General features: G+C 37.9%; 1 protein-coding gene across 3 annotated transcripts in view; it reads right to left on the bottom strand.

Moving 5' to 3' along the window:
• The window catches only part of VPS41 (VPS41 subunit of HOPS complex), a 93,859-nt gene that overhangs the window by 21,513 nt on the left and 46,445 nt on the right, over positions 1–25,901 (bottom strand). For all 3 annotated transcript variants that reach the window (XM_065753493.1, XM_065753496.1, XM_065753494.1), the window contains 9 exons: positions 21,896–22,015; positions 18,916–19,062; positions 17,666–17,732; positions 10,881–10,978; positions 8,581–8,710; positions 6,777–6,892; positions 5,523–5,579; positions 3,245–3,306; positions 2,459–2,540 (listed from right to left, as the gene is read on the bottom strand). In XM_065753493.1, the coding sequence (XP_065609565.1) occupies positions 2,459–2,540; positions 3,245–3,306; positions 5,523–5,579; positions 6,777–6,892; positions 8,581–8,710; positions 10,881–10,978; positions 17,666–17,732; positions 18,916–19,062; positions 21,896–22,015 (879 nt within the window). The remainder of the gene's footprint in view (positions 1–2,458; positions 2,541–3,244; positions 3,307–5,522; positions 5,580–6,776; positions 6,893–8,580; positions 8,711–10,880; positions 10,979–17,665; positions 17,733–18,915; positions 19,063–21,895; positions 22,016–25,901) is intronic.

Below are 25,901 nucleotides of genomic sequence, written 5' to 3'. Positions count from 1 at the left end.
GGCTGCCCGTCGCTGCTGCTGTTCTCCCCGCTTCTGCCACCCCTGTTCTTCTGCCTTGGACTGTCGGAGCCGCTTGCAACTGGAGTGCCCCTAGGATCCTGGCTGGTGACTTTCCCCACGTTGTACAAATCCTTGCTTCCTTCATATCTTTATCGCTCGCCTTCCCTACCCCATCACCCTTAACATTGTCCGCCTTCCCCATCTCCGTGGTTAATATTGGTAATAAACTGATTGGACCAACATTTGAACCGTTGCTTCTTAATCTCATGCTGGGTATACACATAATCTAAGAACCTCATCTCCCTCCTTAATATTGGAGCGTGACAGTCTCCTGGAGCAGAGATGAGGAATGGGAAAAGACAGCTGATACAACCCTCAAAACTCAACAGTTTTTAATGATTACATCTCCCTTGGCTGCCTGTAGGGTGCCAGTATGCCTTGCTCCCTCTCTGCTGCTTTCTAGCACAGACAGCTAGCTGCAGGGTGCTCAAGAACCTCAGAGAGAGAGGCTGGTATCCTGTCTGAAGCTCCACCCTTCTTCCTTCCTTCTCCGCCACAGCATTAACTCCTTAACTCCCAGCATCATATTCTGATGTGGAATACTGACATCAAAACCACAAAAACACAAAAGTAGGGGAGCTGCTCCAGCCCTCGAACAACCTCATCCTCATGGCTCTCCTCCGGAACCTCTTCTACAGTTCTCTGTCTTTCTGGTACGGGGGGCTCCAGACCTAGACTCAGTACTCCAGATGGGGCCTCACAAGAGTAGAATAGAGAGGGACAATGGCCTCCCTGTTCCTGCTGGCCACCCCTCTCTTGATGGAGCCCAGGATACCATTTGCTTTCCCATCTGCATGAGCATGCTGCTGGCTCATGTTAAGTTCTTCATCCATCAGAAGCCCCAGGTCCTTCTCTGCAGGGCTGCTCTCAAGTACAGATGCCTTGGATTCCTCTGGCCCAAGTGCAAAACCTTGCACTTTGCCGTGCTGAACCTCATCAGGTTCACTCAGGCCCACCTTTCACATCTGTTGAGGTCCCTCTGAATGGCATCCCTTCCTTCCACTGCTTCAACTGCACCACTCAGCTTGGTGTCATCAGCAAAGAAATCATCAAGAAAAGAGTCAAGAGCCCATTCTGACTGCAGAAAAGACAGTTTGACAGGATCACAGAGATTATGTAAAGTTTCTTATTTACATCCTGTGTGCCTGAAACTTAGCTTTCCAGATAAAGAAAACCTGTGGATAGCTGGCAGTGTTCCTACTTAATTAGCAGTAAAAGAGCAGGATCAAAGGTCCTTTATTGAGAAAAATCAGCTTACAGTTGTATAAGGAATCAAGTTTTAAAACGTGCAGTAGGATCCGTATCTCTGAAGAAATGTTTCAAATGGCTGTTTTGTTTTTCTTTAACTCATACACTCTTCCACAGTGAAACTGGTAACCTATTTCCTTTAACTATTCTGGCTAAAAAGCCAAAACACTAATATGAGAAGGAATACATTTTAAATGGGAAACTTTTTGCAAAGAAAAAGAAGGAAAAAAAAAAAGAGGAAAGAGGAAAAAAGAAAGGAAAAGAAAAGGCCTGGACCAGAAAAGGCTCCAGGGAGACCTCACTGCTTCCAGTACTTGTAAGAAAGACTTTACAAGACTTCCAGTACTTGTAAAAAGAAGGGAAAGCAACTTCTTACAAGGGTAGATAGTGACAGGACAAAGAGGAATGATTTTAAACCATAAGAGGGGATTTTCTGATTAGATGTTTCTGATTATATGTAGGGGGAAACTGTTCAGTGGGAGGGCAGTGAGGTACTGGAATAGGCTGTCTTATCCCTGGAGGCGTTCAAGGCCAGACTGAATGGGGCCTTGGGTTACCTGGTCTAGTGCCTGATTTAGTGCTTGGTAGCCCTGGCCACAGCAATGATTTGGAACTAGATGATCTTTGAGGTCCCTTCCAACTCAACACATTCTATGATTCTATAATTTTCCCCTGAATTACTTTGCTATTTAACTATTTTTTGAAAATTAAAGCTGTGGCTCTGCTGTAAGGGTCTTGGATTTTCAGGAAAGGCTGGCATTCACAAAGGCTTTTCTGTGTAAAAGAGATTTTTGAGGACATACTTGAAGGAAGTGAAAACGAAATGGGAATGATGTATTTAACTGTAAGCATCTGTGAAAGTAAAGGCCCTGGGGGTGGGTCTTTTACTTGTGGGCTGTCAACAAGTTAAAAATAGGTAGCTGACTACCTAGGGTAATCTCTGCCTCCAACTCTGTTTGGAGGCTCGTTAACATACACCTATCAACCTGAGTGACAACTGTACAACTGAGGATCTGGCGCAGGAATTTCAAAGGCAGTGTCTTGTGCTACCACATTAGTCATTAAATGTCAGTTCTTTAGATACTTGCTCAAAACATGAAGGAAATAGAGCATGCCAATTACTTCAGTTGAGATACACAAAAAAACTTACCTTAAGTTGACCTATTTCTTTAAACTTGTATACTTCAAATTCCCAGAGTTCTGTGTTTTTGCCAAGAATTTTCTGGCACTTTCTGGGAGGAAAATGAAAGAGGGAAGAACAAAAGTTCATACACAGAATAACACAAATGCAAGAGCATTACTGCAAGGATTCCTTTCTTTTCCCTATCAGACTCTCAAATTTCACTAATTTTGGCAAGCACTGTGTCAAGCAATTTCATCACACTTGACAGCTTACTATGCATTCACCTTGATTGATTAGCGTTGTATTAGAGATTTAAAAACTTCATTCACAGAATAAAATTAAGCACTTAAAGATATACATACACATGCATACCTATTAAAATACAAATCTTAGGCAATTGCTTATCCTTTAGGTAACCAAATTTGTCTTTTTGGTTACACCAAAAAATTTGGAACCACAAGCTATCTTCTGATCGTCTCAAATGCACTGATGCAGTAATAAGGTTATCAACATCTAAAGGAAACCTCAATGTAGAAAGTTTAGTGTAATTTTGAAAAAATCACAGGTTACTTTCTAAAATATCAATGTTTCAATTTCAATTAAACTTAAGAAAAATTCCAATAACTTTCAGGTCACTACAGGCAAGAAAATAAAGGACACAGGAGTATGTCTGTATGTCTGTATGTTTTTGAACTTCAGAAACTCCAGAACACACAGAAAATCAACAGCACAACGTACTTCAGAATCAGTAATTACTCTCACTATTTCTCACAGAAACTCTTTAGCCAGCAAAGAAAATTTTAAACACGATACCGAGCAGCCAGGTCATGTTCTCCTTTCTCCACTAGGTGATTTATATAGGCTAAACCTATGTCCTAAAGGGCATAAAAATAAGTAATTAGTTCTAAAAGTTTGGAAGTCAAGTGCTACAGTAAATACCATCTCAGCTATGGTCACTGTCATTATGTCCAAGCACCAGTCCCCACATGGAAATTCTCAGTTTTACTTTAGATGTAGGGCCCACAGAACACACCAGTCAACACAAAATATTTGCCTAGATCCCCCAAGAACTTAAATTAAGATGCTTTTACATCATTTTCATAATCTCACTGACACTAGGAAGACTGTACCACCTCTATATGCTAAAGATTGTTCAACACACATAGCTGACTGGTTATCTCAAAAATAAGAATATCAACCACTGTGTGAAAAATCTTCTCTGTTAACATGAAGCTTGCAACAGACAAAAATCCTGGTTGAGAATATAAGTCCTAGGGCTGCTTCATAAAGTAAAGGAATTACTGATAATTTTTCAAGACTATGATATATAACTGCACATTAAATTCAACTTCTTAAGAGTTTTATCAGACATTTCAGCTGCAAAATAATTTGGTAGGCACTTAATACCAGAACTTTGACAGCATGCCTTCTGTTCTAACCCCAATGCTAGCATTAAGGTCAATATAGACTAGTGTAGTCACTGTATAACTTAAGAATCATTTCACTCAAATCGTGTTGTTTCAAACTACAAAGAGAGCTATAAAGTAAGGAAGTTGTTATTTTCTGCTCAGATAACGGAAGGTCTTCTCAGGCACAGTATAATCTTTTTAATCAAAATCAGACACTACTGAGCAAAAAATTATATGAATGGAATCTAATAGCTTCTACCAGTCAATCTGTTTGGAAGTTGGAAAAAACACACACACTCCAGATTGTATTCTCATTCCGCTACACAAACAAGCTCTGATTTTCAACTTCAACATTATCAAAAATGAAAATTGCTGGCAGCCTCTCTCTCCTGTGTGTCAGTATCCCAGTGAGCAGAGAAGGCAGAATAAGGAAAGGGTCTGTAGAACCTGCAGCTGTACAGAACTCTTGCACTCTGCTCAGGAGGTGCAGAGTGGTGGTGATTATAACTGCAGTCAAAAAACAACCCAAGACAGCCACAACACTTGTCAGGTGGTACAAGTAGGGTATTGTTGGTCCAATCATTAGCACACAGTGAGAGCATGATTAGTTTTAAATCCCTGTACTCCTAAGCCTTCACTTAGAGCTTCATATCGACTTTTATTTTTTTCCATTAACAGTTTCTGCGGGTTTCACAATAGCACTCATCAAATATGCTTGTATATGCCCACGATGAATTTCATTCTAGGAAGGAAATTTTTGCAAACCAAGAGAAAAGTATACCTTGTTGTTTTTCTTAATTTACTGTCAAGCTAACTCTCAAGAAATCACTGTATCTTTTGCAAGGGTCACAAAATAGCTAAATCATGCAAATTCTTCATAGGTAATCACATACCGTTAGGTCTTAGCTCAAATTCTAGACAACGTAAGAAGAAATGAATTTTTAAAAAGTACGGATGGATATTCTGCATTCATTTTATAGAAATGATCTGGGTAAAGATTAAACATTTCTTTGAATACTTTGTGCTTAAATGCAATGTATTAAACAAGTGCCAGTATTAACAAAATAACATCCTGAGAAAAAAAAAGTGAATATTAGAGATGTTTTTTGCCTTTAACATCAATATCCTTTGTTGCTCTTTGAAGGAACTATAAATGTAGGAAATAACTGTACAAGAAAAAAGGAGTTTAACTATGTAAAATAATAAGAATTGCAAAGCAACATGAGAGCTAGGTGTGAAACTGCAACAGAATTTCAACAGCATTTAAAAGGTCGTCCAATTACACCTTTGAAACTCCTCCCATAACCCTGTCACACATACAGAGTAAAAGTTAGAGATCTAATGTGTCACCTCATGCTCTATCTCTAATATTGTAATAATGTGTGTTACTTGAACAACAAAAAAATTAACACAAAAGTAAAAGCAAACAAAAACCCTATCAGCAGTCAGAGAAGTGGAATTCTTTTTAATGTCAATAGCACCTTCATAAAATCCACATCCTTTCATGTTTCATGCACTAACATTCCTGTTCTGCAGCTGAAACCAGGAAATCGAATGCTAGTCAGAGTATGCCTAACAGCTATTGTCTGGTGCAACACGGAACAGGGAATGTATTTGCAGCATCTCATAGTACTCTAAAAGAAATCAGATATTTTGTTTTGAATAGAAGTTTGCAGACTTACCAAAATCTTGTGCTTTTTTATAGTTTTCTGACTGATCTCAGCTGCCATCAAAGCCTCCTGTATTCAAAAAGTAGAAAACAGAGATACTAGCCATATACACAAACTTTCAATATAGAAAGCTCTAGAACTGCATAAATCAACTATTTTTTTTTTCAGAGCAGGGTGTTTGAAGCAGTAGAATTTTTAATGCCATGGTTGAATGAACAGCTTTGAATTCATACTCAAACAAAAGCAGTCAACCAAAGAGAAAACTACTTTTGTTTCCATCTGGGTTCACTCCACATTACTTTATTAGGATCAGATATCAAGATTACAACAAGAAAGACAATGCAATCCCATTGGATCATTTTCAAATGAGAACTCTTTCCTACCAAAACGTGAAAAAAATCATCAGGATGGCAGTGGGGGAAGGGTATACTTCTCTCTACCCCGAAAGCCTTCTCCAGTCAGTAAGATTTATATTTAAGTGTCATTTTTGGATCCTTCCCCGACTTCAAATGCACAGAAACAAAGCTGGCACTTGTACAAACAAAATGAAACTTTTAACATACATCCTAACACACATGCGATCTACTACCTTGGATAGATATCAGAAAGGCACATGCACAGCTGTCACTTGCAAATTGCTGGAGTCTTCGGGGATCAGATGCTGTGATTTACATAAACAGCAAAACTGTGCTCATCATACGAGTTTGTTATTCAGACGCAAAAGCATCTGCAAAGATTTAAACAAACCTGCATGAGGAGTACCATGGTTGTATTAACAAATGGAGTAAGTGCTGAATGGCACTTCTTTCTTATAACAGGCATCCAACAAGCAGCACATAAACAAGCATTTGTAAGCCACTTCATGTATGCTACAAAGTGTTCCCAATTTCCTTTCCCTCTTTAGTCTAGATAGATCTAGGAAGGTATCCACACCAATTGTAGTTAACTGTTCTGATGATTTTGAGCCAAGAAACAGCTTTAATAATTTTTAGTGACATCTAGTGCACTTTACATCTGATGCTGATGGCAGTATTCACAGTGTTTAGTTCATCTACTTCATCTGAGTGCCATTCAGATGAGTTGCTCTAGTAAGGAGTCTAACTCTCCAGAGAGACAACACAGAGATGCATGGTCAACACCTGCCCTCACAACCATTAGACAATGACTTGAGGAACAGAAACTATTCGGTTCAAATATCTAGCTAAGTTCACAATACCATCACAACTTCAAAATTGGAAAAGTCTGAAAGAAAGATGTAAAAATTACTTCATATTTCTTCTTTTCAAGAAGCCAGTCAATGTGGTCATCTTGGTCCCGTTCTTTAGCTATGACCACGTCTCTTGGGCTGATGATATAAAACAGCGATTCACCTTCTGAATACTCTGCAAGTGCATACACAATTTTGTTATTATTATTTTTTCCTTAAGCAAAGTTTTTAGTACACCCTAGAGGGGAATCTGAAGAGATGCAAGGAAGGAAGCAAGGCTACTCCTGCAGAACATGCTTGTTTGGGAAGCTATATTCTCCAACGAATTAAAACTGGCTTAAATGGTAAAACAGCTTTCCAAAAACAAACAAAAAAATCACTACAGCTTATTGCAAATGCTGATTCATTCACTATGTGTAAACTTTACGACGGTTTAGAACACATTATTGTACTTTTAGAGGACTATTACACTACATAGCCTGCAGTAAACTTATCCTCCCCATCAAGGTCAAGGCCATCAAAAGCATAAATGATAGATGCCATAACCCCTGGGGACACAGCACATCATTACAGCAATGCATTTGCAACACTATAAGTTAAGGTTATATGTATAATGCATTTGCTTATACCATAAGCCTTTATTTTTGACTAAGTTCAAAGTAAAAATGTACTTAACGGTAAAAAAAACAAGCACAGAAGATGATGCAAATTATTATTTGCACAGAACTCATGAGGAATCACTATCAATATTTAGTGGATATGGGAAGAAAAGAGCATTCCCCATCCCATGTCTGGAATATCTAGGATATCACGTATCACTCCTATAAGCAATCCACAAAATACTGCTTGCTTTAAACCATCCAAAAATTTTAGACTTGTCAGGTTAAGTAGAATATTTATTAAGCATAAATGTATAACTGTGGGCATCAGTGTTCTGCTTAGGGACAGGTATAAAGCAATCCCAATTCCGTTTTAGCTGCAGAGATGTTTCGGAGATCAGGATATAGTTTATTTCTTTCCAGTGGCTTAAGGGCATTGATGAACACAAAGAGGCCTGCCAAGCCTATGATTTGAAACATGCTGCCAGGGAAGGTGTTTAAAAATCAGATTCATGGATTTTAAAAGCCAGAAGGAATGCTTCTGTTTAATGCTCCCTATATAATCTTCACCAAGGAATTCTGCATCAGCTTTGCCATGCATCTTCTTGAATTACAACATGTATATCAGAAAATCCCACTGTCTTATTCAAAAGACCGGTATACACTATGCTAGAGTTTTTTCTCCCTGCCTGTTACATAATTAAATCCATCTTCAAGGCTGAAGTTGTCAAACTCCAGTTCCTACTCATTTTACCACTCTGAGGTCTGTTACATGCTGACAGCTTTGTCAGTACAGGGAAGCTAAGCAGTAATGTGCCCCTTTTAAACTGATCCAGGGGCATCTTACTGTTGAAATGACATCTATTCCATCTTTGGCTCTAAACAACTTTTCCAGACACTGCATCATTCATTCATCACTATTCCTGAAGCACTTCTACCCAAAGATACACAAGAGCTTCTAAAGATCATGAACAGATCTCTGTCAAAGGTACTTTTTCCCAGGATAACTGGGCATTAGGCAAGATTTAGATTTACCCATTTCCTAGCACATCTGACTTATAAATGGCATTGCAGATCATGTTTAATTATGTCCCTCTTTGTAAGTAAAGTACATCTGTGTTTTTTCATCTGACTGGTTCTTACATTTCAACATCATACACAGTAACAGCTATGACAAAAATTAAGAAGGCTCTGAGTATTTCCAAATTAAGAACTTTTTAATCCGGTTAAGAAAACAAAACAAAGCAATACTAGGAACACATACCTAAATGGTAATCTCTACACTCATTCTCCTGAAATCCTCGTACTGTTAACGCATCAGAAGAGATCTCCTCACAAGACTCGGACAGGGGTTGTACTATGTCCAGTCTGGGTCTGGCGCAACATTCCACCTCCTAGAAAAATGCAGACATCTTAGTGGCATCCTGCACAGCATCCTCAGCAACGTCACCTGACGGTCACCTGCAGGTAAAATCGATACCCAATGACTGTAGTACCAGATGCAGTACCAGTATTCACTTTCCAATGGGTATTCAGCTGTGAACCACACAGAGAAGGAGATTCAGAGAAGACACGGGCCTAAACTCCCAGGGAGTTTGGTTATTATTCTTCTGCTCTTGGTCACAGAAGTTTCCAGACCTATAACAGATGATGATCAACCACTGCATCCATGAAGTTAGTTACCTGGGCTCAGGACAGAGAGGACAAAGTTCTACAAATCAGTTTTATTCTGATACCAAGATCAACTTCTTTTAAGCTGATGTTTAAGTTTGCACTTTTAAACATTCAACAGCAATAGAGGTAAAATTAAACTAGGCGCAATCTAAAACCTTTACTGGGCTGATGCTCTTCAGAAAGGTGAACTTAGGCAGTGACATGCAGAAGTTTATTGCAAGATGACACTGTGGAGAAAACACTGGCTCAACTAGCTTATTTTAATTAAGTCAAGGTCCAAGACAATGCCTTATTTTATACTTTGGACTGTCAATTTTAACAAAATACAAAATGATAAAACATTGTAATGTAAGGAGTGGATTTCCATAGCTCCAGCCTACCTAATCAGTAGCAGTATCACTCAAGTCTTTTCCTGATCTAACTGTCCCAGCAGAAGTGAAAAATGAAGCAAAGCCATGAGTTCAATTCCAATGCAATTTGTAACACGTAAGAAGTTGTCATCTGAAAGCTGTGAAATGAAGCGTAGGAAGAACAGTGTTCCTCACTACCCAACAGCATCTGCAGAGAGCTGCGAGCTCAGGCAGAGGGGCTCTGAAATGCTGGCAGAGGGCTCCCACCAGGCCAGAGCACAGCCACAGCACCAGGACAGGAGTCCTTTTGTTCCTTTCCCACAGAACCCAGGTACCCAGAGAAATGAGAGGCTATCAGTGTCCAGCTTGAAGAGATTATGTCTGTTTACATAGATGGGTAATTAATAGCAAATACAAGTGAAATCTCTTTCTTGTGTTTTATTACTGTATTACCTGAAATTCATTTTTTCATCTTCATTTCCTGAAGCAGCCAAAATGAGTTTCATCTCCGTTTCTACCTGTTTTCCATAGCTTCCTTCTTCATTAACGATAGCTTCCTGATTTCCTTGCTCCCTCGAATTTCAATTCACCTTTTCCTCTCCCTTCCCTTCCAATTTGTTTGCTGTCTTTTCTTTCACCAACTCTCACGCGCTGGACGACTACCACACTGCCTCTCTTGGGAACCAATGCTGTGACATGATTTTTCTCTTCCATATAAATAAAGAAATAATAATCTGACATCCTGCAGCAGAGCTGGAAGCTAACCCTATTGATTTCAGCCAGCTCAAGCATTCATTTGAACCTACAGTGTTGCATTGCCTAGCAACTTGTGCACCCAGTTGCTTAAGGTTTCTATGGTGATGCTTGGCTAATGCAGACCTACTATCAAAGAGATGATCAAGAGCATCTGCCACTCGCACACTGCAACTTCAAGGATTTCCTCCACTACCTCGCCTTTTATTTGGCAATATGAAATAAATGTCGAAGACAGACACCATACGTGCCTGCTTGCAGTAGAAGTGGCAGACATGAATTCTGATTCCTAGCTATCTACAAACATATCTTGGTGCACACAACCAATGTCTGGGGAACACAATGCCACGCACTTGGAATAGTGCATCCCACCGCTGCTACAGTGACTGACTTCACTAATCTCTTTTCTTCTAAGACATAGGTTCAGCACGGTGCTCATCTAGCTAGAGATCCTTCATTTCCTCTGGTGCATAAATAGCCAAAATAATGAAAGAAAAGGAGAGGAGAAGTAAGAGGGAGGGGTAAAAGGAAGAAACAAGAGAAAGACTACCTAGATATTTTCTCTGCTTCCTGCAGGAAACAAAGGACAGAGCTTTCAAAAGCTAAATCCAGTACTCTCCAGCGTTATCCTTGCTGCCCTTATCTGCTAGGCCAGAGAAGTCTCAGGCTCTGTTCACTACAAGCTGGTTGCAACTCTTTCACAGGTAATCAGATCTGCTTGACTAGTTTAAGTTCTGTGAGTTAGAACCGTTTGGTGCTGTGGTGTAATTGTAACAAAAATAATTACCGTTTTTTCTGAAATCTCCTTTACGTACGACAGTATAACAAGTTGGTCACAGAGAGGTGCAAGCCCGCTGATATAGAACTCTGTATCAAATTGGAAAACTGAAACACAGGAAATGAAACAGATTATTAAGCAAATGAATGCATGAACTGCTCCCTAAGAAAAAAACAAAGCTGATTTTCAGGGGGCAACCAACTGCACAGAATATCAGTTCAGAGAAAAGTAGACTCAGTACATATAGCAAACCTACAGACTTCCCAGCTGGATCAGCAAGATGATGAAAAATTACATTTAACAGATTCAATTCCATTAAGACTTGCAAGAAGAAATGTTTGTGCTCCAGGACATGCTAGAGATGAAACATTTGAAATGAATGGTCTACCAGTAATCACACTGAAGAGAAAAAAAAAAAAAAAAAGGAAAAAAGCCAAACTCAGTAAAATAGGTAGAAATAGGTAGTATATGAAAGAACTCTGTAGGTTTGCATATTTGCAGAAAGTCATGTAACCTTAAGAGAATCACATCTGATACATATACTAGTATGGCATATGGAAACACAAAGGTCATTATTAATTTATTATCACAAGAAGATTTACAGATACAATCATATCCTAGAAAAAGATACAATTAAATAGTGGCTTTTCTTGTTCTTGAAACTGAAAATGTAATCTAAATTGTCTTGCTTTCAAGACTGATTTAAATGTTGACTATTTTGAGGAAAAAAAGAAAAAGAGAGTTGAATTTTATTTATAAAAGGGTTCACTGTGCCTGATCTCTTACACAGAAATAATTACTGAGCCTTTTACTCCTGGATTTACAGCACAGGCAGTAAACATCTGCAGATCTTAGTGCTTGTATTAGCAAACTAATTTTTGTTAAACAAAATGTATTAGATCCATCGTATTTTTCTCTCAAGACTGTTTCAGGAAAATATAAGTAGAAAATGAATGTTTCCTTCTTTCCAGTCATCAAGCTACACTACTAATATCTTCTGTTTACTGAATAGGCAATAATTATTTCAGTAAAGCAAATAGCAAATGCAGCATAATTTTCTTTAGCTAAGACAGTAAGAAGAAACAGGATAAATAATTGTCCTCCTGATAAAGAAGGAAAAAAAAAAACCTGTCAAATAAAATATGTATTTGACATCTGTCTCTCACTGAATAAGCAAATGCTGTTTTTCTCTTAACAACAGCTGACACTTTGACATCACTGGGAGGCCAAAGCATGGCACAAGGGTAAAACAATCTATTCTAGGAGAGAACAGGTTCACACTGGTAATCCTGTATGTCATTATTTTATTCTATACTGCAAGACTGATGAGATTACTTGGATTGTGTCACATATTGCTCTGAGTGATGATATTAAAAGCAACAATGTTAATCATGTCTACGTAATAAATCCTATTCCCAGTTTATAATTTAGTATTTGTCATTTTAAGAGAATATGGAAGAAAGAAGCAAGTACATGGAAAAGAAAAAAAGTCAAATCTAGAGCACAATGTAGAAAGATGGCAAAAAAACTTTCACTGACAGCTTAAAAAGTGACAAGCGAAGGCTCTCGGAGGCATATAAAATACTGTCATATGAATTTGGAAAGGAAAAAAGAGTGATGAATGGTATCTTTATAAGGATTATGGGGACGGTGTTGAAAAAATCACCTGTCTGGCCTACACTGGAACTTCACTTCCTTAGTCAGTGAGGCACTCCTAAAGTTGTTTGTAACAACCACAGAATGTATTTTGGGTAAGGCAGTACTGCTGTTCAGAAAGATGAAAAAGGAAATTTCTTCAAGCTGTGTTTCTAAATAGAGTTCAACTTCCTCAGTTTTACTTCCAGCCTTCCTTTGCTCTTCCTCTTCAAGAAGAGAGGGAGCAACGCTCCAGCACTGCTTTGACTGCCTTCAACAATGGCTGCCTGGCACAGGCCGCGCTCCCTGACCTGACAGAAACCTTTTGATACATTTAATCAGAAAAAGTTTTACTGAAGAATTGTAACAGTTAGAGCTCAGAGCACTAAGAGGTTAATCTGACTTACTCTGGACAGTTGGTCGCGATAAAAGGAAAAAAAATACATAGAGGTATTATAACTACATAGAGGTATTCTAGAAATGCTGTTAATTTGAAAAGGATCCAAAACAAATAAACGAAACACAGTACCAAAATAAACGGGAATGATCGCGGTATGACTGTGTGTCATACATGTTTATGCCTATCATACAAGCAGATGGAAGGTATGTTGACAGTGGATCTACTTTATGTTCATCATCTACATACAGCTGTCAGACAAATTACCAAGGAAGCAGAGACAGAACCTGTAAATCATCTTGTTCATTAAGTGAAATGTATGAAATATATCATGCTACGCGAATAAAACAATACAATGTTACATTATTTACTCAAATTCTAAAAAAACAACTTTCCCACAGGCAGTGCACTGAAATAAAATAATTTACAAAAAGCCTGTTTTGTTTAATAAAATCTCAAAAAATAGTCCACTGCAGACTTAGAGTGTGAAACCGTGTTTACAGTCATAACATCATGTTGACAATGATTTCAACAAGGCCACAGTTTTGACATTACTTTTGGGAAAATGGGCAGGAAGGTGCAGAGAATGAACATGAAACTTAATGTCTAGACAAAAAGAAGCCTTCTTGTTTTTATCTTCCATATGGTGTTCAAAAGAAATGGAGAGGCAGAAAAACAGCCTAGTTTTTAGTTGGTCCTTTCATATATCAGCAGCGGAAGAGCCACAAAGCAAGGTGAGCCTGCCCAACCTAGTGAATTCTGGTGCGCTGCTAGCTGCCGGGGTGATGTTGTTACGTATTCCCACGTCACCTTTTCACCATCTACATCTATCTACAAAACGTGCAGTTCTTGTAAGCTGCAGTACAGCATCCCCTGATGTGTTCTCAAGGTGGCATCTCCAATACCAGTGCTTTGCTGAGATAGGTTATTTATGTTAAACAAAATATTATAGAAAACAGTGTACTTTGATTACTTATTATCAGGTTCAGGCAGTCACATTTGATATAAAACATACGTTTTTGCCCCATATGTGCATTCAGTTCCAGCCAGCAGACCTCAAAAGGCTTCTGTCCTACATAAGCATCACTTAGGCTGTCTTGAGATGGATTCAAGCAAATCACAAAGCACACACACACATATATGTGCTTTACTTTAGAAGAAGCTGAAGAATACTTTTAGATGTACTATACAACATAAGTCTTCAAGAAAATATAAATCTCAATTTTTCTAACATTGATATCTTTCTTTGAAAATCTTTACATATGAACACCGGCCTCAGCATTTAAGTATTTTCATACTTACAAATTGTTCCCATATCTAATTAAACTCCACAATAGTCTCCATAAATTCGAATTTACAGGGCAGACCTGCTTCTAACTACGATTCTGAGCAGAAATCTCAAGATGTGCTCAGTTAAAGAAATGTCAACTGCAACACAAAAGGAACTGGACATTTCTGAGGAGGACCACTGAAGTAACACACTTAAGCATAATTTATTTGTGCTTGAGTATCCTTACAATTCTTTGCAGTTCTCCCCTTAATACTATACTTGAAAATTAAGCAACTATTTATCTAGTCATGTACATGCTGTAGTAGCATTTTTACAGACTATCCGTTTCCTTCAGTTTCAGTAGGAAAAGCAATACATTAAGACTCAAATCAATAGCAGGTCCTATATAGTAGTGATTAGCAAAGCAGAATTTATTTCATGCTTCTAAAATCAGAATTCATAACCTCCACTATTTATTTACAAAGAACATGGTTGGACAAGTCATCAAATTTATTTTTGTTTGAATGCTGAAAGTTTCAAAAGGCTTTAAGAGAAAATTTAACAATGATCAGTATCAGTCATTCTTAATATAACCTCAAATGCCACACAGCAGATGATGAGCACTTTCAACGAAATAAAGCAGAGGAACATTAATGGCACTGTTAATTCAATATGATCACAGAAATAAAATAAATAAAAGCCTAAAATCAGTCAAAACTCTGTGAAGCCTCCATACTCTAAAGTTGTTGCCTTGCTTGGAAATAACCAAGAAGTTTGGTTTTCTTTCTTTCTCTTTTTTTCCCTCAATTCACTTTTCCTAAAGTAGCTCCAATTACATGGCTGCATAAATTAGCACAAAGTTGATGACTTTTGTTCACTATTAATTTACTGCTCATTTATTAAGAAAGCTTTAAGTCCTGATTATAATAGAAAAATATGCTGCTGTAATAGAGCATCTCACTTTACAAAACAAAAAATAAACAGTCCCATGTTTCCTTTCAGCTAAAAATGAATGTTCTCAATATTTGGTGATAACCTTGTATGCAGAGATACAGCTATTCCTCCTCAAAACACAAGGATGCGTTGTTGCAATCATATCCACATGCAATTCTTCTACCAGAAGTCTGCTTTGTGGGGACGTGGGGGAATGCACAGGAGAAACAAATGCTTGAGACACTGCTGGCAGATTGGCACCTGGAATTAAGCTGAGATTCCTCAAATAAAATCTAGGCTAAAATGAACTGAATGAAGTCTCTAATCAACTTCCAGTTTTTTTCTGACTTTTATGTTAAATACTTCATGAGCTACTTGACCAGACCACTCGAAGATTATTTCCTGCTTGCAGGATACCCAGTTTCACTTTAAAAAGGCACTGAGTTAACTGCAAAGTGCTAATTAGTTCCTCAGTAAGCAGCCCACTAGCAGGCTACAGTTGATGAAGGGCTGCCTGTTCAGAAGTTGTCTAGCATTATAGCTTTTGTACATGTATCAGAAGTGAGCACAGGGGTCAAGCACTCTTTAAGAAGAATCACAATGGCATTTAGTCCATGTTAAGCCTGTAATTCAATACCAATACTTTCTAATCAATACACTACTTCACTGTGGTAGCACACAGCTATAAACTGATAGGATCTGCTCAGCTAACATACATTTAAACCTAAATAGAAACATTTTGCTTGAGTTTATCTTTGACACTGAATGAAGTATTGCACATGCAATGAAGCGTGACATGTAACCAGAAACAACAGGAAAGATTAACTTACAAGAGCACCATTAATAAACTGAAAGATGTAAATAAAATCAGTGATGCCATGCAGGTCTTAGTGAATGAGATCAATATATTTTGTGTAACTTCTCCTGCATGTAGCCACAGCATTATCTCCAAAACAGCCAAAACAGTTTAGTGGCATTACCTTCCTACAACATGGGCTACCTGGTTTAGGGTAGATACCATATCTATTTCCTTCCACACAGCAAGTATGACTGTGCATCCATGTAAAATCCTTGCTACACAGGATCCTATGTACCTAACTTACAAGGCAGGAAATGCTTTGTCTCCTGGGCTGCAAGTGACTGAAGGAACATTTACTGTCTACTGATGCCACCACAGTTTGCTATGATGTTGCTGTGGAACTTTGAGTCCTTCCAAATGGCTCTAAAAACATAGGTCTAAAACTATTGAGATATGTAGCCTATGACAATAGAGTGCTTTTTTCACATGTATCATCCCGATGACACAATGCCGTAAATGTTACAAGCCAAAAGAATATCTGGAGAATATTCACTAAACTATATTCTTGTCTTGTGTAAATTCTTTACAAGTCTATATCAGCTTTTGCATCCATTTAAAATATGGATTTTCTTGCCAAAAAACAGATTGGTTGCAGGTCAGTCTGTCTACATAACATCAATTTTCCAGTCATGCACCTGAAATGTAAAGTTTAAGAAAATTGAAATAGATGTTGTGGCATGATACAAACTCTCAAAGACCTTACATGTGATTACACCAAAAGCTACTGTAATTTCTGTTCAGACTTGAACAAATAATATCACCCTCTTTTCCCTGCCAGTCTAATATCCACATGCTGATAAGTGCTGCTGGCAGCCTTTGGCATCCACCTCTTAGTTGATTTTCAGAAGCTATTTTAAAACTGCTTTTTTTTTCTGACATCATAAAGCTGTACACATCTATGGCATGTATCTCTCTGGTCACTATGCTGACATGAGTCAGGATTTTGTTTGAACACTCCTGTTTACAATCTCACCTCATTACAGTCAAGACCAGGAAGCACAAAACTCCACAGTTGTCCACTCTGGACTATAAAGTCCCTGTTTATCTTGTCAGTGTTACCTCTTCACAGACCTTTCCTCATCAGAAGCTTCTTTTGGAAACAGCTCAGCTTTTGTTTACCACCCCCACCACCAACCGCTGTTGAATTTTATTTGAATTCCCCTTTGTGCTTTATTTCATATAGATGTTGGCAACACCATTCCCATTAATTAGCAATAATGGAATTACTCACATCACCTACAGAAATATGAAAGCCAAGAGCAAAAAAAAAGGTAACAAGAAGAAATTCCAGTCAAATTTCTATCACTATTCCAAACACAAAAATACTTCCAAGCACTGTAGTTAAACAATAAATAATTTAGCCATTAGTCATTTTTCCCACATGTACTGATGTACTGATCATCATTTAAGAAAGAGAAAAGGCATGTTCACTGTAAAAAATCTACACGAAAGGCAAGTTAAGACATTCACTTTTCCTTCACACAATACTCTGATTTTAGAGAAGCATAGAATGTAAGGCTCTAAGATTACAAAAAGTTAGGAAGGACATCATGACATTCTCATCAGGTAAAAGTGAGGAGACATTTATATTATGACTACAAGTTGACTCTGAACTGTAACAACTTTTCTAGGCTCAATGTAAAAACAGACCTCTCAAAGCTTATCTAATTCCAAGGAGGCACACATTCACATGCTCATACCTATTTCCACATAGCGGTTTGGAAGGTCACGCATTTCACTGGCATGACGCTCCTTTACTGAGCAAATCTAGGAAAGAGATATTTGGATCATTAAGATGAACAAACTGTAATTCTTAAACTGATAACTAACTTTTCCCAGAAACTCCTTTTCTCACTGAGGCGTTCTTGAAGATGCATTTCTGGACTTGGAAAAACACAGGCAGTGAAACAGTGATGATGCTTCACTGAGGAAAAAAATCCAAAAGGGAAGCTCCAATTGTAGCCCTCCAGCCTTATAAACATGGGGAGAGATGGAAGATGGACCACCATAGACATTTGAAAGCATCTTCTCACTATGATTTTTTCATAGTAGCATAAGGGAGTTCGATTTTGGTATCTTCTCAGACTTAATGTCTCATTACCTCACTATTTCAGTGAGCGTAAGCCATTGCAACTCCAGGTAACAGGAGAGTACATACACATAAAGAAATAAAATACCCAAACAGCAGGAAGCACACACAATACAACAGGAAAGACAGAAGCCAAACTTAGGACAAACTTCTTCCTCTGTAAAATTCTAAGTGCTCCAAAAGCTTTTTTATGCTTCACCTACATCACTGTACATTCCCTCAATAACTACTCCTACCAAGTGCTTTTAATTTCCCATTGTGCAATGATGTAGCAAACTGTTATTAGAAAACATCTACCAGACTCTAATAAACTCCTTTCAGGTGCTGGTCTACACAAATCACAGACAGCTTGCAGTACCTTAATTCAGAATGCCAGTTCCCCAGAGAAAGCAAAGCAAAATTCCAAAAAACTCCAAGCAGCCGGTCCCCCCTTCCACCTTTTTTTCCCCACTATGGTTGGCTCAAAATATGTCTGTCTTACCAATCAAACTGCTCAGACCCCAAAATAAATCTCTCCAAAAATAACTCATGGTTAAGTTGTTCTTCCTTAATGTTAATGAAATGAATTCAAAAGCCCCTCTGAAATCTTTCAAGAGAGGAAATCTCTCGAAGGCATAGAGAAATGTCCCTGAGGATTACACTCACTGCATGCTCACACACAGAAATCTGTCTGACTGCTGGGTGTCTATCACTCCTCCTCCTCCTAAGGGTCAGTCCAATGACATTTCTATGGCAGCAGGAGTTCTGCACACTGTAGTCAAACCAAACTCTATTTTTTTCGATTGTCTTTGCTTTTCAGAAATAATCCTCTGTTTGTCTGTGATAACAGCAAGCATTTATTACAAAGACAGGTAATTGCACCTTTACTGAATTTCCCCAGCCAATAATCAGTGTTAAATTATCCTTCCAGCAAAGGCTACAGGGATACATGTCTGGGCGAAGGCTTATGTCATCTCGAGGCACATTGGTAATTCTTTGCTTGGAGATCATGTCAAGTATCTTCACGCCCTGAAAGTTTAAACAGAAGAGAACTTTATTCAGTATGACAAACTCCTAACCATCAGAGCCCATACTATTTTGCAGTTTGACAGTCACTGCAGTTTATGGCATAAGTTGCAAGGTACTGACGAAAACGCCAACACAAAAAGCTGTTGATACAAAGACCAATCTAACCCAGGAGGCAACAGGAAGAATGAGAAAATTAGAATAAAGACTTGACGTTTACATATAAAAGCATACCAAGAATGAATGAGGAGCAGGTTAGCAGCTGAAGTCATGAACCAGTCCAGTTTGTTTGGCCTGGTGCTACTATTTGAAGAAACAAAAGCATCCCACGCTCTTCCTTAACCCTCCACAGTTTTAAGGAATTTTTATCTCAGAAAAAAGGAAAAGATGTGAAGCAACAACTCAATAAGATAAATGACGTCAATCTGTACTTCTCTAAAAATGCTTTTATACTCTTTCACTGAAAGGGAAAAGCAAGCATATTTAAATGATGTTTGGTTTTACACAGTGTGATTTTTCACTGCCTCCTCAGGAAATATCCCAAACTAACAGAACAAAAAGTTTTAAGAAAGGAAGATTAAAGTCATTTTAGAAGGAGAGAGAGCAGGGAAGAGTTATTAATCAGATTTTTCCATACCATTTAGAAAAGGTGAGCTATAACCTTTCTAGTAGCAAAATAGAGATTAATTCACATTAAGTAATAACTTGTTTCGTTGTGATTTAAAAGCAAATGTTGCCAAAATAAAACAAAGCATTTTCACAGATATTTCCCTTATGCTCAGTGAACAGAAAAACAAATCTCATGATTGCAGAAAAGGGGATGGAAGGGACCTTGAAAGGTCAGCATCCAGGATGCCATTCCATGTTAGAATTTTTTCAGTGACAAAACTGATTTAAAAGATTCCCCTGCCTGTTTCTGTTTCCCCTCACTGTGAGTTTCTGTGTCCCTGGCTGTACAGTTTAAGTGTAAGTCAAAGAATCTGAATATAGAGGGTCATGGCTTAAGCCAAGTTCTGTCTCCCTAATCCCCACCTCTTTTTAAAAATAAAAAAAAATAAAAATATATATATTACTAGAAGTAAGTGGTATAAAAGGGAATAGGCATCTCTTAGTTTAAAAGTCATCAAGCATTAAAATTTTCCCAAAAAACCCAACCCAACAAAACAACAACAACAAACATTAAAATAAAACAAAAACTACACAACAATTTGTATACAACATTTACACAGCCCAAATCTCTGGGTAACATACACAAAGATCTTGTTCTTTGTGTTTTCAAAGCTCATCTGATAAAATCTGCAGTCTTGCTTGAACTGTGTTTTAATAAATTTGCCCTTTATTAATCTCAGCACTTTTTCTTCCAGGATTATTTTGAAATACATGACCCATACCACACCTGTTTTTCTACAAGGCAAGTAAATTCTACACGGGGTAGACTAGCTTACATTTAAAGTGGCTCCCAAACCAGCAGGACAGAATCCTCTATAGTTAAAGCATGACACTTGCACTTGCACTGACTTCCAACGTCAATTTGCTATAATGATGGAGCTTAAAGCCTGTTTCTGCGGGAGTGAGGCATGCTAATGCCTCTATGGATTTTGTCCTCAGATTTCTGACTGTAAAACTCTTGATCATGGAGGAAGAAGAGGGCACAGTGGCAAGCATGTTATGTAAACATCTGAAAACACAATTAGACGTTGCCTAAATAACCTGAAGCCCATCTCAAAATACCCAGTGTCTCACAAGAGCACATGCAGTGTGTAATAAAATAATAAAAAGCACAACAAAATAATAACTAGAAAGAAAGTAAGCAGCAAGGCTAGAAATTATTTTCTCTGAGTTAGTTTGGAAAGAAAAAAAAAGGGAACAAAAACCTTGCTACAGGATGGAGAAATTTTTAAAAAGGTAAAGGGGGAAGGGAAAAGGCCAATAACCAAATATATTAATCTTTTGGAGGGCAAGTGTCATTTCATTTTTCATTGAAAGATAGGCCCTGACCATGGCTTTTTGTCTCTGACAGATGGCTCTCAACATTTTATTAGTATTCTGTGTTCTGATGTGGCACATCATCTCTAGGGATAGCTCTCCTCAACTGTCCTATCTATTCCCTGCAGATTCACCCAGAATATATATTTTAATTGTATGGCTCTGAAAAGAAGAAAACCTTTCCGAGACTTAATGTTATAACAATGAAGCGCTTGCTTAAGTTGCAATATGTAAAGGGAAGCAAATAAACAATAAGTCTACCTTTAACAATTTCATATCAAGCTGCTTTTTGAAAGGAATGAAAGGACAATAGCTTCAAAATATTTTAATAAATGCTTACTTCAGTAAGGAAAAAAGAAGAAAGAAAAATGTTTTCACAAGTACCTTCATCACATTTCAAAACAAAAATCTGGAATTTAGACATGATACATAATTAAAAACACATCTCTCATTGCTGAGCTTTAAAACACAGACCTTGTCCCATCAATTACATATACAGCATTAGGTGAAATGCAACACTCAGCATGAGAGTAATGTTTCCCTTTAAAATATGAATTACACTTTGAGCAAAAATGGCCCATTTTCTCATAAGTCTAGCCTTTTGAATGGTCAAACAAAATGAAGAAATATTACTATCATTTTTTACATCTGCAACATTAGCAATACATATTATGTTGTCAGTTCAGTACAAATTTCAAAACTTAAGACTTTTGGAGGGGGGAGGATCAGAAGTGGGGGAATATATTTTTTACAAAGAAGAGTTTACACTGGCATTATTTCTTCAATAGTTTGCTTCACTGAAACATTTCAAATAATAGTGTAATGCAGAAGAGAGGTGGCAAACACTTACCATGTTATTGGCCCAAGCAATTAAGTGTCCTCTCCATTTTACATTTCTTATGTTTCCTTCCCCTTCATGTAAAACGGAAGGCTTCCATCTATTCATCCAGCCTCTCTCATATAGCAGTAACTACAAAAAAGCACATCAAGAAATATTTCCGTTGCACAGTCCTGTATGCAAACAAAGAAAGTTGGTTTTTGTTTCCTTATCTCCTGCTTTGCTTCAATTTAATGGTAGGGAGAAATATACACCTACCACAAAAGAAAATACAATCGTTTTCATGGAGTACATTAATACTGAGAATTTTACATACAACAGAAATCAAGTTACCTTCATAGCAATATTAATCAGCAGCCCTCCTATCAAGCTTTTTTCGAAGAACGCTATGATTATTTCTATTTTAGTTAAAGCAATAAAGGCATTTGAGAACCTAAACACTTGCGGCAGCATAAGAAAGCTGAAAAGAAACCAGGCTGTCTCACACCTATCCAGTGATAACTTGATAGGCTTCCTCTTCCCTCCTAAAAGAAGAACATGGTAAAAAAGCACCCCTCTTACTTATGAGCTAGTTCAAAATGATCAAATACCTCAAAGCCTGCAGCCTTGAACTTGGCCCTGGGTGGGACCATACAGCCTTCAGCTGGACTTGAGAGATGCTGCATGGTCCCAAACATGCAAACTGTGCTGTATAATCAGCATCACTGAAGGCATGATGGAGGATACCTGGCTCAGCAAATACAGAAGGAATTTATCATGTCTAGAAGCATGGAGTACTTTTTTAAAGTACTTTGTAGAGCAAAGAAAAACACTACATTCAGACAGTCTGCCTGACATTTCAACTACTTCCCAGTTTCTGTGTGATTTCAGGAAGTTATTGAATAAGATCGTAACATGGAATCACTTAAAGCAATGCAAAGCACAGTGCTTGGCGGGACAAATAAGAAACATACCAGCGTGGCCAACTTTTGCCTCAGTATAAATACAGGCAAAACCTGACCCTGTCTGACAAAGTGCATGAGGGCCATTAAGAAGTGTAGAATTGCAAACATGGATCTAAGTTACTACTCCTCATATTTAAGATCTAGCTGTACATGCTTTTTATGCAAGGTTTCTCTGTGCTGCTCCTATTTGCATAAATAAGGCAGAAGATAATAATTGCTTAAAATAACATGTTTTAATAAAGTTTTTTTAAAGGTAATTACACAGGCTGCTTATCTCCCCTAAAGCCACAAGATGGCACCAGAATACAAATTTTTTCTCCAAAAGTTTGACATAGTCTCTATGAAGGATGTTCCTCTAAGTTTCACGCATAGCAGCCTGCTGACATCAAGCTTCTCATTTGAGCACATCAGCCCACTTTGAGTCCTTCCAAAATGACCCAGTGCCTGTCCCACAGCTCACGTGGAGTACTCTATCTCAGAGAGTCTCAGGGATTTTTCCATCCATGAAAAGGCCAGGCAACAAAACTTTCATAGAATTTGTTATTTTACAGCAACCACAATGAAAGCATTAAAAAACCAGGATAACATCTATGCTCATAAGGCTGTAACATGCAGAGGAGTGTGCCAGAGCCATCTGGCAGGTGGACTTGAAACAGAAGCACTACTTAGTCGAAATGAATTAGCTGCCATTAGAAGCTGAGGATGTTATTTAAATTCTTACGTGTCCTGCTAATCCAGTCTTGAAAATTCCTTTTTTCAGTTCACAAACTCCCAATGAAGAAGTACAGCCGCACAGATGCTGCTTTCAATATAATCCAATATGGAGTTTAAAAAAAATATGGCATTTCCATTTGGACTTACTGGACATGGCAGCAAAAACTGATGTGGCTGATGTAAGGTAATGCTGGCTGATACTGGTTACATTACCTGAAGTTTGTTTCGACAATTGACTGATCTGTGATTAAAGTTAACCTACTGCACACAGAATACAGCTTTTTCACGAAGGATGCTTAGAATGATGTTTCCTAGCTATTTTGTTACTGTTCATGGCTTGGAAACATCATGCTTTTTCATGCCTCTCTACCTGAGTAAAAACCTGTAAGAAAATAACTCACCTGATAAAGGAGAAAAGAAAAACAAAATCCTGTTTCAGCCTATGCTTAACTCCACACTTAATTAAATTCCCCAAACAAGGGCTGTAAGACATCAGCTTGATACTACTTGTAAGAAACAAAAAGTGAAACGGAACCACTGCAGTACCCGAAACTCCCCATTTCACATCATGAAGTGTAACAGGTCCAGCACTGAAGCTAATGGCCACTCAACAGAATGGCTTCAAGACAAAAATATTTTCATCTCAAAACATGGAATTATTTCAATTTTACTGATACATATTGTAATTTATTTATTAGTTCTTACAACTACACCCTAATACTGAGATACTGAACACACTACTTTGTGTTTTTGAACTGTTATCCACTGAATGCCCTCTCAAAATAAGCAGCCTAATTTATTTCTTGGTCCTCCTTTTTGTCTTTGTAATGAAATATTTATTACACCAGAAAGCCATTTAAAGCTTCAACAGCAACTAGACACATAACAAAATTCACCATTCTGGGAGGTGTTCTTTCTACTACCTCCTTTTCTCTTTGTAGGGGAAAAATATTTTAGGGCTTTATTTCTCATAAATCCCAAATTTTGGCAGTCAGTGTTCACAGTACTTATATTTCAACAGCAGCCACAAAATCACTTTCTTGCATTCTCTGCAATGGAGTTTATAATTTCCTTTTTTTGGTTTGCCCTGGTAAATCTTCTTAGTTCTTTGTTACAATACAGTAGCACCTATAATGCACTTCCAGCATCTCTCACATGTACTGCAACACAGTAACATAGCTACAACAAAAGAAAATGAACTTTGACTGCAAGGGTCTCCATCCACATTCCTTCACAGCACACTGAAATCTCCTTGTAGCTCACTGCTAATTATTTTTGGGGGCCTTCTTAACTCATAGATTTGTCTACCAGATCACTGTGAAAAAAGAGCCACTGACATGTATGAGACAAGGAGGGTGCAGGACACTTCCTGGTTTTAAGTTAAAATAATTCTCTTGGATTAGTGAATACATCTCTTCGTATCTTTCACTACCAGGAGATTAAACTCCTCTGAAAGGACAGAATTCTATTTGTGGAGCACATCCACTAAAGAGAATAGTGCTTGAATTTAATGGAGTTTATCATGCAATTAGCATTAACACTAATTGCATGTAATCCCAGCCTTTAAACAGTGTATAGGAATTCTCAGTTCTCTGAATAGAGATCAGTGACCACAGCTTTGGTAGTATCAACACACAGAAATCATTCAATTTAATTTCATTTATCTTCTCCACACAATTACTTTGTTTCAAGACAGTGTCTTTGCTGTAAAGATCTGGAGGATCTTCACAGATGCCAAAGGCTGAGATTTCAATTTGTAACTGAAGAGCCATCATTCCTTTCCCTATGGCAGCACTGTTGGATTAGTTTTCACATTCAATGAACTAATACTTGGTAAAACATTTTCCTTGTCGTCTTCTTTGTTTTCCCAAGCATGAAGGTATGCCTACCTGTAGCATTTCTCTGTATTTTGGCATCTGCCCTATCAATTCACTGCTCAGCCAGGCCAGATCACAAAAACCTGAAATGCTACTGCCATATTTACAACTCATCACTATAGATTTTTATTGTTCTAAGCACAAAAACAATATTTACAGGCACAGATAAGAATAACGGATATCTGAGTGTAGCACAGGACATCATGCCACACGAAGACTTATTGTTTAATCATGCATTCCTAGGAAAATATGTAACAATAAAATATTATCACTTGTGTGTGGAGCAGCAATGGACTAAACAAGCTCGTATGAGGAAGAGAATATTGTAAGCCTCAAGTTTCTATTTGAAGATGGTTTTCAAATATGTTGCCAAATGATGCTACAAATGGATTGGTGGAGTGCACAGCAAGTCAAGGGAAACCAAGAATGGAGGCAGTCTACAGTGAAGGAAAGGAAGCAAAGGCAGTGGGGAGATGCAGCAAC

The sequence above is a fragment of the Cyrtonyx montezumae genome, unplaced genomic scaffold (genome assembly GCF_038088225.1).
Source record: "Cyrtonyx montezumae isolate F1298 unplaced genomic scaffold, pur_monq_1.0 scaffold_8, whole genome shotgun sequence".
NCBI lineage: Eukaryota > Metazoa > Chordata > Aves > Galliformes > Odontophoridae > Cyrtonyx > Cyrtonyx montezumae.
Note: the sequence above shows the minus strand (reverse complement) of the source record. Positions and strands in the feature narration are given on the sequence as shown.